Source organism: Rana temporaria, chromosome 2, assembly GCF_905171775.1.
Source record: "Rana temporaria chromosome 2, aRanTem1.1, whole genome shotgun sequence".
Taxonomy (NCBI): Eukaryota; Metazoa; Chordata; class Amphibia; order Anura; family Ranidae; genus Rana; species Rana temporaria.
This window is the reverse complement of record NC_053490.1, coordinates 95,624,955-95,640,691: the sequence shown is the minus strand read 5'-3', so window position 1 is coordinate 95,640,691 and position 15,737 is coordinate 95,624,955. Positions and strand designations below refer to the sequence as shown.

At 46.9% G+C, this 15,737-nt stretch overlaps 1 protein-coding gene across 1 annotated transcript in view; it reads left to right on the top strand.

Moving 5' to 3' along the window:
* The window catches only part of RNF17 (ring finger protein 17), a 720,374-nt gene that overhangs the window by 347,380 nt on the left and 357,257 nt on the right, over positions 1–15,737 (top strand). Inside the window, exon 20 of the mRNA XM_040339329.1 lies at positions 2,978–3,098. Within this exon, the coding sequence (XP_040195263.1) occupies positions 2,978–3,098 (121 nt within the window). The remainder of the gene's footprint in view (positions 1–2,977; positions 3,099–15,737) is intronic.

Sequence of the window (15,737 nt, the reverse complement as noted above, 5' to 3'; positions counted from 1 at the left end):
AGGAATAAATAAATGGTCAATAAAAACATAAACGTATAAGCATATCAACGTAAATGCCTAACCAATATATCCAATTAAATGTGTTCCACTCCTAATTCCTTAAATCCCACTGTACATCAACAATCATGATGGGAGGGATGGACACCGTGAAGATAATGAAATCAAAAATAAATGAATGACTAAAAGATTTTTCGGTCATCAAAAATAATTCACAATATTAAATAAATAAAGTGTAAAAACTCCTTAATGAGTAAAGCAAGTCCAGTGCAAGAATAAATAATGTATAAAAAAGTGATAAAATAAAATCCAGAATGAATATTCAATAGTATAGTCCCAATAAGTATTAAATAACAAATGTAAAAAAAAATCGATATGTGCACAATAACCGTGATAAAAAAAAAATTGCAGTGCTTCAATAAAATTTACAAAAGTGCACAGTGCTCCAAAACAAAGTCCAGTAATAAAGTGCTTGATTGAATATTCCCCAAAGTGCAAAAGTGCTTGTAAAACGATGCTGCAATCCACCGCACGATCACTTAGTGTAGTTGTGCAGACCAAGCTCCAATATATGGTAATCCTAGCCTCTCACCTTAAACAAGGCTATAATGAGCCTGTAATGATGCCAAAGCCCAGCAGATTCCACTGCAGATCTGTGTCTCCAAGTCAGCCCTGTTGTTCCAATCACCTGGCTGCAGGTCTCCCAGATTCTAACCAGATCACTCCCAGAATGGCACTCAATGAAAGAACAGTAGAATCCCCATAGTGTAGTAGGTAAACACGATTTAATAATAAATAATAGAGCACTTACATTTAAAATAGCTTCAATCAGCATACGGGTAAAACAACAGTGTATAGCACAGATCTCAGATGTCTCCGCTCTCGGCCGCGAGTGGAGATGACGTCACCGACGGCTCTCCTCCTTTACTGACGCGTTGCGTGGCTGATTCACCGCCACTTAGTCATAACTTAGACTAAGTGGCGTTGAATCAGCCACGCAACGCGTCAGGAGGAGAGCCGTCGGTGACGTCATCTCCGCTCGCGGCCGAGAGCGGAGACATCTGAGATTTGTGCTATACACTGTTGTTTTACCCGTATGCTGATTGAAGCTATTTTAAATGTAAGTGCTCTATTATTTATTATTAAATCGTGTTTACCTACTTTCGCTGATGATGATCCTAATTGCTCCAGATTGGCCTCAGCATCCCTGGTATGCCGACCTAGTGCATCTGGTGGCGGATGTTCCTTGGTGGCTGCCAATGAGAGAATACCTTTTGTCGCAAGGTCCCATACTTCATCCAGTCGCTGGCTTTAATGGCAAGGCTATTGAAAGCCAGGTGTTGAGGGACTGAGGCCTGTCGGATTCTGTGATTTCTACAATGCTGAGGGCACAAATATCATCCTCCTAGGAAGATTTATCATCGTGCATTGAAGGCTTACATCTCTGTGTGAGATGCGATTGCGGCAACGTACGTATTGGTTTCCAGGATCCTGCTGTTCTTACAGCGTGGAGTGGACCAAAAACTTGCCTTAACGTCATTAAGGGTCAGATTTCAGCCTTGGCTGCCTTCTTTCAACGACACTTGGCGCGGATCACTCACTGGTGAGTACATTTGTGCAGGGGGTTTGACATGTGGCCCCTCCGGTCTGTCCACCACTACCTCCGTGGGACTTGAATCTCGTCCTCTCAGTACTTCAGAAACCGCCATTTGAAAACATTAGAGATATTCCCTTATTAACTCTCTCAGAAAGTAACCTTTTTAGGTGGCTATTACGTCAGTCAAGCGGGTTTCTGAGCTGGCGGCCTTGTCCTGCAAGGCTCCATATCTGATCCTCCACAAGGATAAGGCAGTTCTGCGCAAGCCCCTGTTGACGACTTTCTTAGTCAAAACGTGTTGGGTTTTTGCATCATTGCACCCCATACTGCTTTTATCTTTACTTCATGTGATCACTTTTATATTTTTTTGGTGTCATCCTCTGTTTGACCATTTTTATTCTAATAAACTTTCAGTGTTTTTTATGACCTGCACCATTTGGAGCACTCTTTTGTTTGCTTTTGTCATTTTTGGAGTCTACATGAATTGGCCGATATCTACTATGCAGCAGAAGGACCACTGGCTCTTCACTCCAGCCTTCGGAATCCACTTCACAGACGTCATCTAGACCATTTTGTCAACTTGTAAAACCCTGCCACATTGATTTAGGTCTTTTGAGACCACAAGCACATCTGATGACCCACTGTTGCATAACAGATAAGTCCATCTCGCATGGAAAGAGTACCTCATCTTTTCTTTGTGTGAAGTAACATTGATTTATTCAGTCAACTGCCCATTCAGCATCCAGTGTTGTCACTTGGAAGAATCTTTTTCCACACCGTGTGTTTATTACATATGGACTTTCATATTATATTCAGTTGTCTGTTTCACCATTCAACATATATTGAGTGTATGTAGCATTTTGTGGTCACTTTATCAGTTTCACCACTTTTCATAATTCAGCGCTGCACCATTTATTAAATTATCCGATAGGACAAGCATAAAACCTTTTCGCATACAATACCGGATTGTACCATTTTTGTTTAATCTGTACAGTTGTCATTTGAAAATACAATGCAAATTCAATACAACATTGCATCACTTCCAAATTTTTATTCTGTTGCACGAGAATTTTTGTAACTTTAGTAACCTCTTCATTTTGGGTATGAGACAAGCACACCAAAAAAGAAACACATTTTCATCCCATAATCTCATCCTGTGGCATTATTGATGATTTGTTTTTTACGATTTCTTTTGTGAAATTGATTGAAATTAATAAATATAATTTAAAAGGCAGTATGCTAATTTATTTATTTTCAAGAATTTATCCTCTTGATTGTAAATACTGTTACGCCATGATAGTTATACTTCTCTACTTGGAGATGGCACTATAGAAATTATTGAGAACATTTTCTTTTTCTGTTATTGCCTTTTTTTGTTCACAGGCAATCTGCTGCAGGCTGGCATATATTCAACCTTCCCATGATGCTGCTCACTGGAGTTCAGATGCATGTAAATTATTTGAGGAACGGACTTCCTTTAAGCGCCTGAGATGTAATTTCATAGGTATGTACAAATTAAAGGATCACTTTATAAACAACGTTCTTGAGTTTAGGAAAACAGATTTGATTACTTTTGTCACAATATGGCTGAAGATCATACCACCCAACATCGTTCTGGATGGCTTATAACGCCTTTTAATTTTTTTATTTGATACTAGCTTTTTGGATCACTTTGTCATCCATAGCTCCTCACTTACTGGAATGGATATTCTCTCTCTTCCTGTGTTGTACTAGATGTCAGTCTTTCCTTCATAAAATTTAAGGATTATTCCTTACTATTCGTGTAATCATTGGGATTTTCCTTCTGGATTGGGAACATTGGCTGTGGTTTCCTTATTCATGAAGCCTGCAAACAGCAGTTGCAGGAATTATAAAAATACATTTTAACATTTTGGTTAGATTTTATTTGATTGCAAGTTTTTTGAATAAAGCCCCACAGCCCTTTTTTTTTTTAATTAGTCAATACTAGTTTTGTTCCCATCATGCTACTAGCTCCACAACATACATCATATCCACTCCTGAAGAAATGCCACGTTTGAAAGATTACTCACTCTTTAGCCTGACCCTGTGTTTTTTGAAGAGAAGAAAAAAATTGAAAAGAAGAGGCATTGTATCCTTTCCACCTTGTTAGAGGACACATTTGTGTAAAACATACATAAATAATAAATAATTGCACTTCTTTTTGCAGGTAAAAAGATCAGCAGATAACAGGGGGAATCTCAAGCTCCTGTAGATTGTCAATGTACCTGCCTGCCCGTACCTGGTACTGGCAGGCAGTTACTGAATGGCAGGAGGGACTAGCCCTAGAGAGCTCATCAGCACCCTGGTAGTTCATTGAATACTACAAGTTGTAAATGCAGATCTATTTGTAAATCTCCTATTCATAGGAGACTGACGCGGTCAGGTGGAATCCTATTCTCAGTGGCGGGTCCACTTTGCACCCTTATTTTTACTGTAATTTAGCTTTACCAAACCATTTCTAACTTATTCCAACCCTTTGAGGGCCTGTTCATTCCATAACATGATGGAGTAAACCTGCATGCTTCATGAGTTTCTTGCACTACGTTCAAAACGAACTGCAGCTGGTGGTAATATGAATTAATGACACCCCAAACACTGTGCATTTGCTTGCACCGGATCGCATGGTAAAGAAATTCCATGCGATACAGCTGCAGCGAGTTTCGAAAAGTAGCCAGTCTGCTTCCAATTTAAGAGTGTTCAATTAAACTTTGACAATAAAACCTGAAAGCTTATTGGTTCATGGTCCCGTTTTAGTAAATCCCAACCCTACCCCCCTCTTGTGTGAATTGGCTTGCTATGGGATCTATTTATAACTTTATAACTTTTATTGGAAAAAATAAAAATGTATTTGGCATTGAACTTAAGCAGTGTCAAAGGAAAAGACCCATACCCGTGCATCATTAAGCAGAACCATGTGCATGAAGTGAGATGAATAGTAGCCTCAGCCCAGACTCCATCCAGACCACGCCCCAACACATTTAGCTCCACCCCTTGGAGCTTTATCATGAGGATGGAAGTTCTGAGCATAAGAATTTAATTATAAGAACATCATTTGCTGTCCTATGATAGAAATGGATGCTCAAGCAAGCAATCGGGTGGATAAACAGCCACAGACATCTACACTGGTCACAGACATCAAGATTGCTGTAAAGGAGATATATTTAAAAGGAAAAAATGAAATCTGAAAAACAATATTTCTCTTATCGTCCATGGACGGGGACACAGCCTTCTCAAGTCTTATTAATACTTCGGTCACTTTAAATGAATAACTTAATAATAATTACATCGGTCATCTTTAATGAACAACTCAAATAGGATTTTTTTTTACTCACTGTAAAATCCTTTTACCCTTTCGTCTTCCAGGACAGCCCTGAGATATAGCTCCTCCCTCCGGGACAGGAAACACATTCACCTCCAATTAGAAAAGGCGGTCCTCCAGGCCTCCTCCTCAGTTTTTTGTTTCCTGCCGGACGGGAAGGAGCACATTTGGAACGTGTCGCTATTTTTTCTTTTTTGGGAGAGTGAACCTACCTTTTGTCCTGCAGCACTTCTCTGGCCCTAGGGGTAGAGAGCGTAGCTGTGGTCAACTCTGCCGGGAGCTCGGCGAGAGTCGGACCCCGTTGACGGCGGGATTCCGTCCTCTGAGTTGCAGCATCCCGGATGGCCGTGGTCGGGCGAGAGACACCATAGAATCCGCGTGCAATACGCTTCCAGGATCTGCACATGGGGGGCGGAACTCTTGCGTTCCAAAGAGGGGAAGTGACAAATTCCCCGGCGGAAGCACGTCATCGGTGGGCACCCGAAAACATCGTTCCGGTTTCCAAAAAAGGGCGTGGAGGTGGCTATAAGGAACCCGGCGCCAGTGTATGTTCAGAGTGCTGAACGAAAAACACCAGGAACCATGGACACAGCAGTGGCTCTTTCAGATCCAGGTTCAACAGGCGCCGGTTCCTCTCAGGTAAGGCTTGGTGATAGCACATGGCTTACTCTGTGGGGCGGGGGTCTTGTTAGGCCCATATACCCCCCCTGGGTGGTGAACCTGTGGAGAGTTTTGGCACTTATCTAGGAACCTCTCACAGTGGTGAATAGGGTTTGGCTGGTTGTAATGAGGTCCATTGTTCTGTTTTTTCAACAGGTTAAGGCCCATGATAAAACTCAAAACCAGCCTCCTAGAAAGAAATGTGCCGTGTGCGGGACAAAGCTAAGTTCTAACTGGGATAAGCCTTTATGTCCTGAGTGTGTCAACAGTTTGGTTAAAGATAATTCAGTAACCACTTGTCACCAAATTTTGTCATCTGTAAAGGATGAAATTGCATCCACTTTTCAGTCATTCAAAGGACTGATGGATAGGATGCAGGGTCAGGCCCCGTCCCTACCTAGGGCCTCTAGTGTTCCTTCCTTACCTCAAGTTCTGGAGGAGGAGGATTGTAGGGAGAGGACTCCCAGATCAGTTGCTTCCTCTCAGGCAGGTTCAGCATCTGAATCAGAGGGAGAAGAGGATTCCTCCAGAGTGTCCAGATACAAATTATCGTTGGATGATGTTGCGGATCTTCTAAAGGCTATTTATGATACTTTAGAGATCCGAGAAGAACAGGTTCAGCTCTCAAAGCATGACCTTATGTATCAAGGGAATGCAAACAGAACCAGAGTTTTTCCGGTTCATAAGTCTTTAATTGATACGATTCTGCGAGAATGGGAACAACCTGAGAGAAGACCTTTCTTTTCAGGCAGCCTCAAACGGAGGTTCCCGTTTGAATCGGATGTGTCTCATCCCTGGAACAAGGTTCCTAAGTTGGATGCCCCTTTAGCCAAGGTTTCGAGAAAGACCGATCTGGCCTTTGACGATTTAGGTTCCCTTAAGGATCCAATGGACAAAAGGGGGGACCTGCTGTTAAAAAGAGCTTGGGACGCCTCTTCGATAGGTTTAAAGCCAGCTCTCGCAGCTACTTGTGTGGCTAGGAATTTGGAGTGCTGGCTCAATCAGTTACAGGGGCACATCTTGGCAGCTACCTCCAGACAGGAGCTTCTGAAATCCTTTCCGCTTTTATTCAAAGCAGTAGGATTCCTAGCAGACGCCTCAGAGGAGTCGGTAAAGTTAGCTGCCAGGTCAGCAACCCTTGTTAATGCAGCCAGAAGATCTATATGGCTGAAGACTTGGACTGGTGATGCCGCCTCAAAATTGTTAAAATTTTGGCAAAAAGTTATGTGGGTTGCCATTTTCAGGAGACCACCTGTTCGGATCCGGCCTCCAGGAGGCGTTGGAGCGAACTCAAGACAGGAAAAAGGCTTTTCCTGAGAAGAAGAAAAAGACAGAAGGAAAGGTTTTTTTTTCCTGGCTTCAAGCATCAGAACCAAAAGAAAGAGGGTCAACCCAAGAAGCACTGGGCAGGTCAAAAGGGTCGTGGAAGAGGAGGAATCCTATTCAATCCTCAATCCACCCCAAAGTCGCAGTGACTCCTGTGTCCCCGTGGGAGGAAGGTTGGGGCAGTTCCTCCCACAATGGAGCAAGGCAACTTCAAGCCCGTTCATATTAGATCTTATAAAAAACTGATACAAGCTGGAGTTGATGTCAACGCCTCACTTGAACTTCATGGTTACTCAGCCACCCAGGGACAGAGCGAAGGCAGAGGCTCTGTTCCTGTCTTTGGGAGAGTTGGTGGATCAAAAAGTCCCAATTCAGGTGCCCCAGGAGGAGCAGGGACAGGGAGTATATTCCCATGTCTTTATCGTGAGAAAACCATCAGGGAAGTTCAGGATGATCCTGAATCTCCGTCCCCTGAACAAATTTGTAAAGTACAAAAGGTTCAGGATGGAGTCGATTTTTACGTTAACAAGGTGACTGTTCCCAGAGTATTACATGGCGACCCTGGATCTCAGGGATGCTTATCTGCACATTCCTATACATCCAGAATACCAAAAATTTCTCAGAGTGGCAGTAAGGGTGAATTCAAGAATCCAACACTTCCAATTCCGAGCCCTTCCCTTTGGGCTATCCTCGTCTCCGAGAATCTTTAAGAAGGTTCTGGCAGAGGCTCTTGCCCCCCTGAGAGACAAAGCTATCACAGTAATCCCATATCTGGACGATCTCCTGTTTGTAGCGGGATAGGCTCAACAGCTAGAAAAGGATTTACAGATAGCACAGGATTTTCTCTCCTCACTCGGATGGATAATCAACCGGGACAAGTCACAGTTGGTTCCATCCCAGGTCGTCGTGTACCTAGGGTACAGGATCTCTTCCGTAGAGAGAAAAATGTATCTCCCCGAAGAGAAGATTACCAAGGTGGATCAAGCAGTAGCCCAGTTACAGTCCAATCGGTTGACTTCGGTCAGAGAAGTAATGAGGGTGCTGGGATTCATGACATCTTGTTTCCCAACAGTTCCTTGGGCAAGATTTCATCAACGTCCATTACAGGAACTAATGCTTCGTCTCTGGAGTGGCCAACGTCAGGATTTAGAGGTACAGATCCTAATCTCGGACAGAGTAAAAAGGACATTGTGGTGGTGGCGAGCTCATCACAATCTGGACAAAGGTCTAGACTGGAACTTCCCAGTGGAGGTAGTAGTGACTACAGACGCCAGTGCCTGGGGGTGGGGAGCCCACCTGGAGGAGGCAGTGGCCCAGGGAACATGGTCTCCAGTGGAGGCAAGTCGCTCTGCAAATCAAAGAGAACTTTTAGCGATCCTAAGAATGATCGAGTCGTTTCAGGGAAAGTTACTTGAAAAAGCAGGGAGGGACAATAAGTCCTGCTCTTCAGGACATATCCATCAAAATCCTCTCCTGGGCGGAGACCAATTTTGTCTTCAAGAACAGCGATCCACCTAAAGGGCACTCAAAATTCTCTGGCAGATTACCTAAGTCGCCAGCCAGTGAGACAGGATGAGTGGTCCTTAAACGAGGAGGTATTCTCTCAGATAACACAGAAATGGGGTCTTCCGGAAGTAGATCTTTTTGCCTCCGAAAAGAACAGGAAAGTAACCCAATTCTTTTCGGTACATCCAAGAGACCAGGCTTTGAGGATAGATGCCTTCTCCGGCCCTTGGAAGTTCAACATCTGTTACGCCTTCCCTCCAGTGAGGATGATTGCGGCAGTACTTAAAAAGTTTCGGTCGGAAGAGACAGACTTCATTTTGATCACGCCCTTTTGGCCAAAGAGACCTTGGTTTGCAATTTTGAAGAAACTGAGCGTTCTCCCCCCATTTCATCTCCCAATCCGGAAGGATCTGATATCTCGGGGTCGAATTCTACACCCTCAGGTAGACAGACGAAGTCTAACTGCGTGGTATCTGAGGAACAGTTGTTGAGAGCACAGGGTTTCTCAGAGAAGGTAATAAAGACCTTGTTGCAGTGCAGAAAGCCAGTTACAAGAGCAATTTATGCAAAATTGTGGAAGAAATTTTGTTCATGGTTGAGAGAGCAAGTATTGGACCAACCGGGGATTCCAGCTATCTTAGATTTCTTACAAGCTGGGGTAGATCTGGGTCTCTCCCCAAGTACTTTAAAGGTGCAGGTGGCAGCACTTAGCGTCTTCTTGCAGTGTTCCCTACAGCAGAATCCTTTTGTTAAAAGTTTTTTCAAAGCATTGTCAAGCTCTAGGCCAGTGAGGGTGTCGACCTGTCCTTCTTGGGATCTTTCTTTAGTGCTCAAGGCACTTTCATGCAGTCCATTTGAACCTCTGGAGGAATCCATATTTAAATGGGTTACACTTAAAACAGTACTTTTAGTGGCAGTCACTTCAGCCAGACGGGTGAGCGAGCTACAGGCTCTTTCCATTAAAGAGCCATTTTTGAGGATAGAATTGTTTTGAAAACAGATCCCAGTTTTCTTCCAAAAGTTGTATCCAAATTTCACAGGACTCAGGACATTGTTCTACCTTCTTTTTGTTCCGCCTCAAGCTCAGAGGTAGCATCCCAAAACTTGTTAGATGTTAGGAGATGCCTTTTAATTTACTTGGAAGCTTCCAAGGAATTTAGGAAGTCTGATTCTCTTTTTGTAAATTTTTCGGGAAGTAAGAAGGGTCAGAAAGCGTCTAAATCTTCCATTGCCAGATGTATCAGGATGGCAATTGGAAAGGCTTATGAGTTACAGGGCATACAAGCCCCGTTTGTTAAAGCACACTCGACTAGAGCGGTTTCGAGTTCATGGGCTGAGAGGGCCGGTGCCTCGCCAGAAGAGATTTGTAAGGCGGCAACATGGTCAAGCTATACTACTTTCGCCAAACACTATCGCCTGGATTTGATGTCTGAGAAGGATCAGGCATTTGGTAGAAGGGTCCTCCAAGCAGTGACCCCACCCTGATAAGTAAGTTTCTTGTCAATCATCTCAGGGCTGTCCTGGAAGACGAAAGGGTAAAACCGGAGTTAGGCTTACCGGTAACTCTTTTTCCAGGAGTCTTCCAGGACAGCCTGGCTTCCCACCCGGTGTTTATATTAACTGGAAGTGGAGGTATGTACTGACGGTTTGTTAGTATGTTATGTCTTTCAGAGCCTTCAGGAATTCTTGGATGAACTGAGGAAGAGGCCTGAAGGACCGCCTTTTCTAATTGGGGGTGAATGTGTTTCCTGTCCCGGAGGGAAGAGCTATATCTCAGGGCTGTCCTGGAAGACTCCTGGAAAGAGAGTTACCGGTAAGCCTAACTCCGGTTTTCTCTGTCATCCATGGACGGACACATCCTTCTCAAGTCTTGACAATTTGGTTATGTTCCTGTATATAGGAGAGGACTAGGCAGAATATGTTAGATGTTTAAATACATGTTTCTTTAACAGAGTTAAACAGCTCCGCCCACGGGGCGGTCCCACTGGACATAACCCTCCTCCCTGCAGCATGCAGCCCCAGTTTTTTGCTCCAGGGTTCACACATGACTGGGCTGTGGTGTTGTCTCACTCACAGTGGACCAGGCCGACAGCTACTCCATCTCGGTTGTATGCCTGTCAGGAATGCGCCAGTGGGTCCTCGCATGGATTGGTAAGCAGTCCTTCATACCTCCGGGGTGGACCTGTGGGGCGGCTTCTTTCCCACCGGGGGACTTTAGGGTGTCTGGGCCCATTTTGGCTGTGGGAGTGTGCTTTTCCTTGGGAGGCCCCCTTGTGGCCTTCTCATCCACATCGCTGTGTTTTGCCGCCATTTTGTCGGCACCGACGCCATTCTTTTGCAGTTTGCTATTTATATTTTAAATGCCAATTGGTGGCCATTTTGTTGTGGCCACGCTATGGCACAGCTTATTCCTGTCGGCCATTTTACTGTGGCCATGCTCAGTCATCTCTGAGGCGTCCGGCGGCCATTTTGTGTGGGGTTTTGGCCTCTAGAGCTGACTTCTCCTCACAGACCTTTTACCTCACAGCTCTACCTCAGTTTTTCCTCACAACACGCTGTATACTGAAGGCGGGCAGCTGCGCTGGGAAGTCTTTTGCTGGGTTGGTGAGTCCCCTGAATAACCCCCGGTCAGTGCAGCAAGGAGGGTGGGTCCCTGAGACCTGTCTGTGGTTATGGAGCCCTTCTTCCCCAAACATGCCTAAGGTGGCAGCTGGTGCCCCTGCGGTTCCCATGGACACTTTGTCGGCTGTCCTGGAAACATTTGTTGCCAGGGTGGAAGAGGCGTGTGAGCATAAGGGGGGTACAAAGTGCCCCCTCCCCCGACCATCTCCTAATGAATGCTCTGACTCAGACCCTGGCCTGGCTACGGCACAGGACCCCGGTTCTGGGTTGTCAGAGGATGTGGACCAGGACCTTCCTTGTTAGGAAGACTCCTCACTTGGGTCAGTACAGGACAGGGCACTTGCCAGTGCGCTTATCAGTGCTGTAAGGGACTCCCTTAAGCTGGATAGTGCAGCTGAGGCATCCACTGAGGGTTCAGTCTTTTTTGGGTCCCACAAGTCAGACCGCTCTGTGAAGGTTTTTCCTTATGTGTCCTTTTTTGACAAGTTCATTAATAAGGAATGGGAAAAGCCACAGAAGTCTTTTGTGGTTCCTCAGCGCCTAGCAGTCCATTACCCTTTTTAGGACAGCCTTTTGAAAAAATGGTCTTCTCCTCCGGTAGTTGAAGCCCCCCCCCCGTTGTCTGGTTAAATAAGGTGACCACTCTCCCTATAGAAGGGACCTCTGCCTTCAAGCACCATGCCGATAGGAGGTCTGAGGCGTTGACCCGCTCCATGTTTACTATGTTGGGGTCTGCATTGCAGCCTATTGTGGCTGCTATCTTGGTGTCTCAGACACTCACTGAATGGGCAAAGGTTTTGCACCAGACTGTGGAGGAGCACCAGCTTCCTCCCGAATTTATTAGACTGGCCGACCAATTGGTCCAGGGCTTTGTATATATCTGTGATGCTACATTGGATGCAGCCCCCTTGATATCCAGGGCCTATTTTTAGGTGGTGGTTTTACGCCGCCTGATTTGGCTAAAATGCTGGTCTGCTGACCAAGCATCCAAAAAAAGCCCTGGCAGATTTACCCTTCAAGGGTGGGAGGTTTTTTGGTACCTCGCTGGAAGACATTATTAAAGGGGTTGTAAAGGTAAAAAAAAAATTCCCTAAATAGTTTCCTTTACCTTAGTGCAGTCCGTTTTTACTTACCCCATCCTTCGATTTTGCTTTTAAATGTTCTTATTTCTTCTGAGAAATCCTCACTTCCTGTTCTTCTGTCTGTAACTACACACCGTAATGCGAGGCTTTCTCCCTGGTGTGGAGAAAGCCTCTTGGGGGGGGGGGGCGAGCAGGCAAGTCAGAACACTCTACTTTGCAGATAAAGGAGCTGCGTGTTAGTGGGCCTCCTGATACTTCTGCTCGCCCCCTCCCCCCTCAAAAGGCTTTCTCCACACCAGGGAGAAAGCCTCACATTACGGTGTGTAGTTACAGAAGAACAGGAAGTGAGGATTTCTCAGAAGAAATAAGGACATTTAAAAGCAAAATCGAAGGATGAGTTAAGTGAAGGAGGACTGCACTGAGGTAAAGGAAGCTATTGAGGGATTTTTTTTAGCTTTACAACCCCTTTAAGGATGTCACTGGGGGTAAAAGCACTCTCGTCCCTCAGTCTACCAAAGGGAAGGAGCCGAGCCGTAAGCTGGGTTTTTTGTTTACCACTCAGTGGAGGTATTTTCGTCAGTCTGGGTCCACGGTCAAACCCTCCCAGGGTTTGACCGACTGGACTGAGAAGGACTGGAGAGAAACCGGATGCAGGCAGGCCGGGTCATACACTAGCGGGCGCGTCAGGAACCAAAGCGAAGGCAGGAGCGGAGTCAAGGTGCAGGCCGGGTCGGTATTGGGCTGGCAGCGAGGTAGCAGGAGCGGCAGGCAGGCGCACGGTCAAACAAGCCGGGTCAGATACAGGTAGAAGGCAGGAGCGTCCGAGAGAAGCCGGGTCGGGTAACGGGAACAGGAATCAGATACCAGAATCAGGATACACAAAACGCTGTAGAACGGACAGCACCTGAGTCCGGGAAGTGGTCCAGTTTAAATGGCCTGTCTGGCGCCAAAGGATCATGGGGTGCACGCCACGGAGCGCGCACTAACGGCGCTCTCCCAGGCCGACAATGGCTCGGCTGGGGGTCAGAAACCTCCCTAAGTGTGTAAGCCGAGCAAACCGGCATCCAAACCCGCCACTGCATGAAGTTTTGTCCCCGCCCGACTCATGAGTGGGGGGACTGCTTCGCAGGTTCACAGCTCGGTGGACCTCTGTCAGGAAGGGCATGCCAACATCCGAGATGGCGGCCGTACAAGATGGGCAGTGACTCCCTGGGAGAGCGCCGTTAGTGCGCGCTCCGTGGCGTGCACCCCATGATCCTTTGGCGCCAGACAGGCCATTTAAACTGGACCACTTCCCGGACTCAGGTGCTGTCCGTTCTACAGCGTTTTGTGTATCCTGATTCTGGTATCTGATTCCTGTTCCCGTTACCCGACCCGGCTTCTCTCGGACGCTCCTGCCTTCTACCTGTATCTGACCCGGCTTGTTTGACCGTGCGCCTGCCTGCCGCTCCTGCTACCTCGCTGCCAGCCCAATACCGACCCGGCCTGCACCTTGACTCCGCTCCTGCCTTCGCTTTGGTTCCTGACGCGCCCGCTAGTGTATGACCCGGCCTGCCTGCATCCGGTTTCTCTCCAGTCCTTCTCAGTCCTGTTGTGCACCCATCCATCTGCAGCTTCTTCTGCCCTCCTGCCTGTGGTGCTCCTGCAAAACCGTTTCTGCTATCTGCTGGCAGCTGCTCCTGAGCTTCTTCTGCACCGTTGTCCTCCTGCGGTTTCTTCAGAGGTTACAGCCCAGCAACTTCATCAGCGATCCTGCCAGGCACTCGTGCGACTCTGCACTCTTGCGCTTCCTGTAAGAGAGGCCGTCCTCCGCACATCAGGCTCTACCGCCAGGGACGTGACAGTAACGGACAGCCATGTCTAAGCCTGTGCGAGGACCCTCTCCCATGGAGAAACTGTGCCAGCATCTGGCTGACCTGGTACGGACAGTGAAGGATCTACAAGATGGTTATCCCCAGCTGGAAGGACGAATACAGACCCTGTCTTCTGCTGCCCAGGGACCTGCACCAGCCTCCGCCGCCCAGCAGGGGCTGCTTCTGCTACGGCAGTTGTCATGCTTCCACCCAAACCCAGGGTCCCAACTCCAGAAAAATTCCTTGGAGATCGCAGCAAGTTTAGATCCTTTAAAAACGCATGTGAATTGTACTTTGCACTGCAGCCTCGCACCTTCTCTCTGGAGGCCACAAAGGTCAGCTTTGTGATTTCCCTGTTTCAAGGGGAACTGTAATCCTGGGCCCATCGTCTCCTCAAGCAGAAGTCAGTGTGTTTAGCAGACCTGGCTTCATTCTTTGCTGCCATGGCCCAGTTGTACGAGGATCCCCAGCAAGCCGCTTCCGCTGAAGCGGCCCTTCGCTCACTTCAGCAAGGTCGCAGAGCAGTGGAGGATTACGTCTCTGAATTCAGACGATGGGGCGTTGACACCAATTGGAATGATGCCGCATTACGCTACCAATTCTGCATGGGCCTCACTGTGTCCCTCAAGGACGAACTTGCCCTAGTGGGGGTGCCTTCTACCTTGGAGGCTCTGATTGACTTATCCATCCAAATTTACCGTCGGTTGAGAGAACGGAGGGCAAAGAGTGCTGCAGGCCAGTCACGCCCAGTATGGATGCTACCACGGGTTCCCGGCCCTTTCAACCCTGCTCTGCCGTCCCCTGTTCTGGCCGCGTCTGACACACCAGAGCCAATGCAGATCAGCCTACTCCGCCCTTCTCTCACCATTGAAGAACGCCAACGTCGTCGCCAGCAGAATCTTTGCCTGTACTGCGGAGGGTCAAGCCATTATGTGAGGTCCTGTCCAGTCAAACCCCGTAAGTGCCTCTCAGTTACTTCGCCTTCTGCAACTGTGAACATGCCCAGCAATTCTGCTCACCTTGCTCTCTCCATTTCATTACAGCTGCCAGGAGGGACCATCCAGATTCCCACTATAATTGATTCCGGGGCCTGCAGCTGCTTTGTGGATCTATCCTTTGCTGCAAAACATTGTATCCCACTTCAACCTAAAACACATCTATCTGGCCGAAGGGTCCATTATTAAGTCCGGGGCTGTTACGCACGAGACTATTCCTCTACTAGCCACCATCGCTAAGGATCACAGAGAATTACTACGATTTAGATGCCATCACCTCTCCTTTGTTCCTGATTATTCTCAGCATGCCTTGGCTGAAAGCCCATAATCCCAGCACCAACTGGACCACAGATGAAATTGAGTTTCTTTCTCCCTACTGCCTTCAGCACGGCTTACCAATTCCTTGTGCCCGGCCCTCCTTATTATGCCTTGATACAGACTGTGTTTGTCAATCGGTACCCACAGTTTACCACAATTTCCTGGATGTGTTCAAGAAAGGGGCAGAAACTCTCCCTCCTCATCGGCCCTACGATTGTCCAATCAAACTCCTGGGAGTCGAAGTTCCCTTTGGCGTTTTTTTCCCCCCTATCTGAATGTGAACTTGTAACCCTTAAGGACTATATTGATGAAAACCTGAAGAAGGGGTTCATCCGCCCTTCCACGTCCCCGGCTGGGGCAGGAATCTTCTTTGTGGAAAAGGACCACTCTTTACGTCCATGTGTGGATTATCGTAAACTGAATAAGATTGCGGTTAATAAC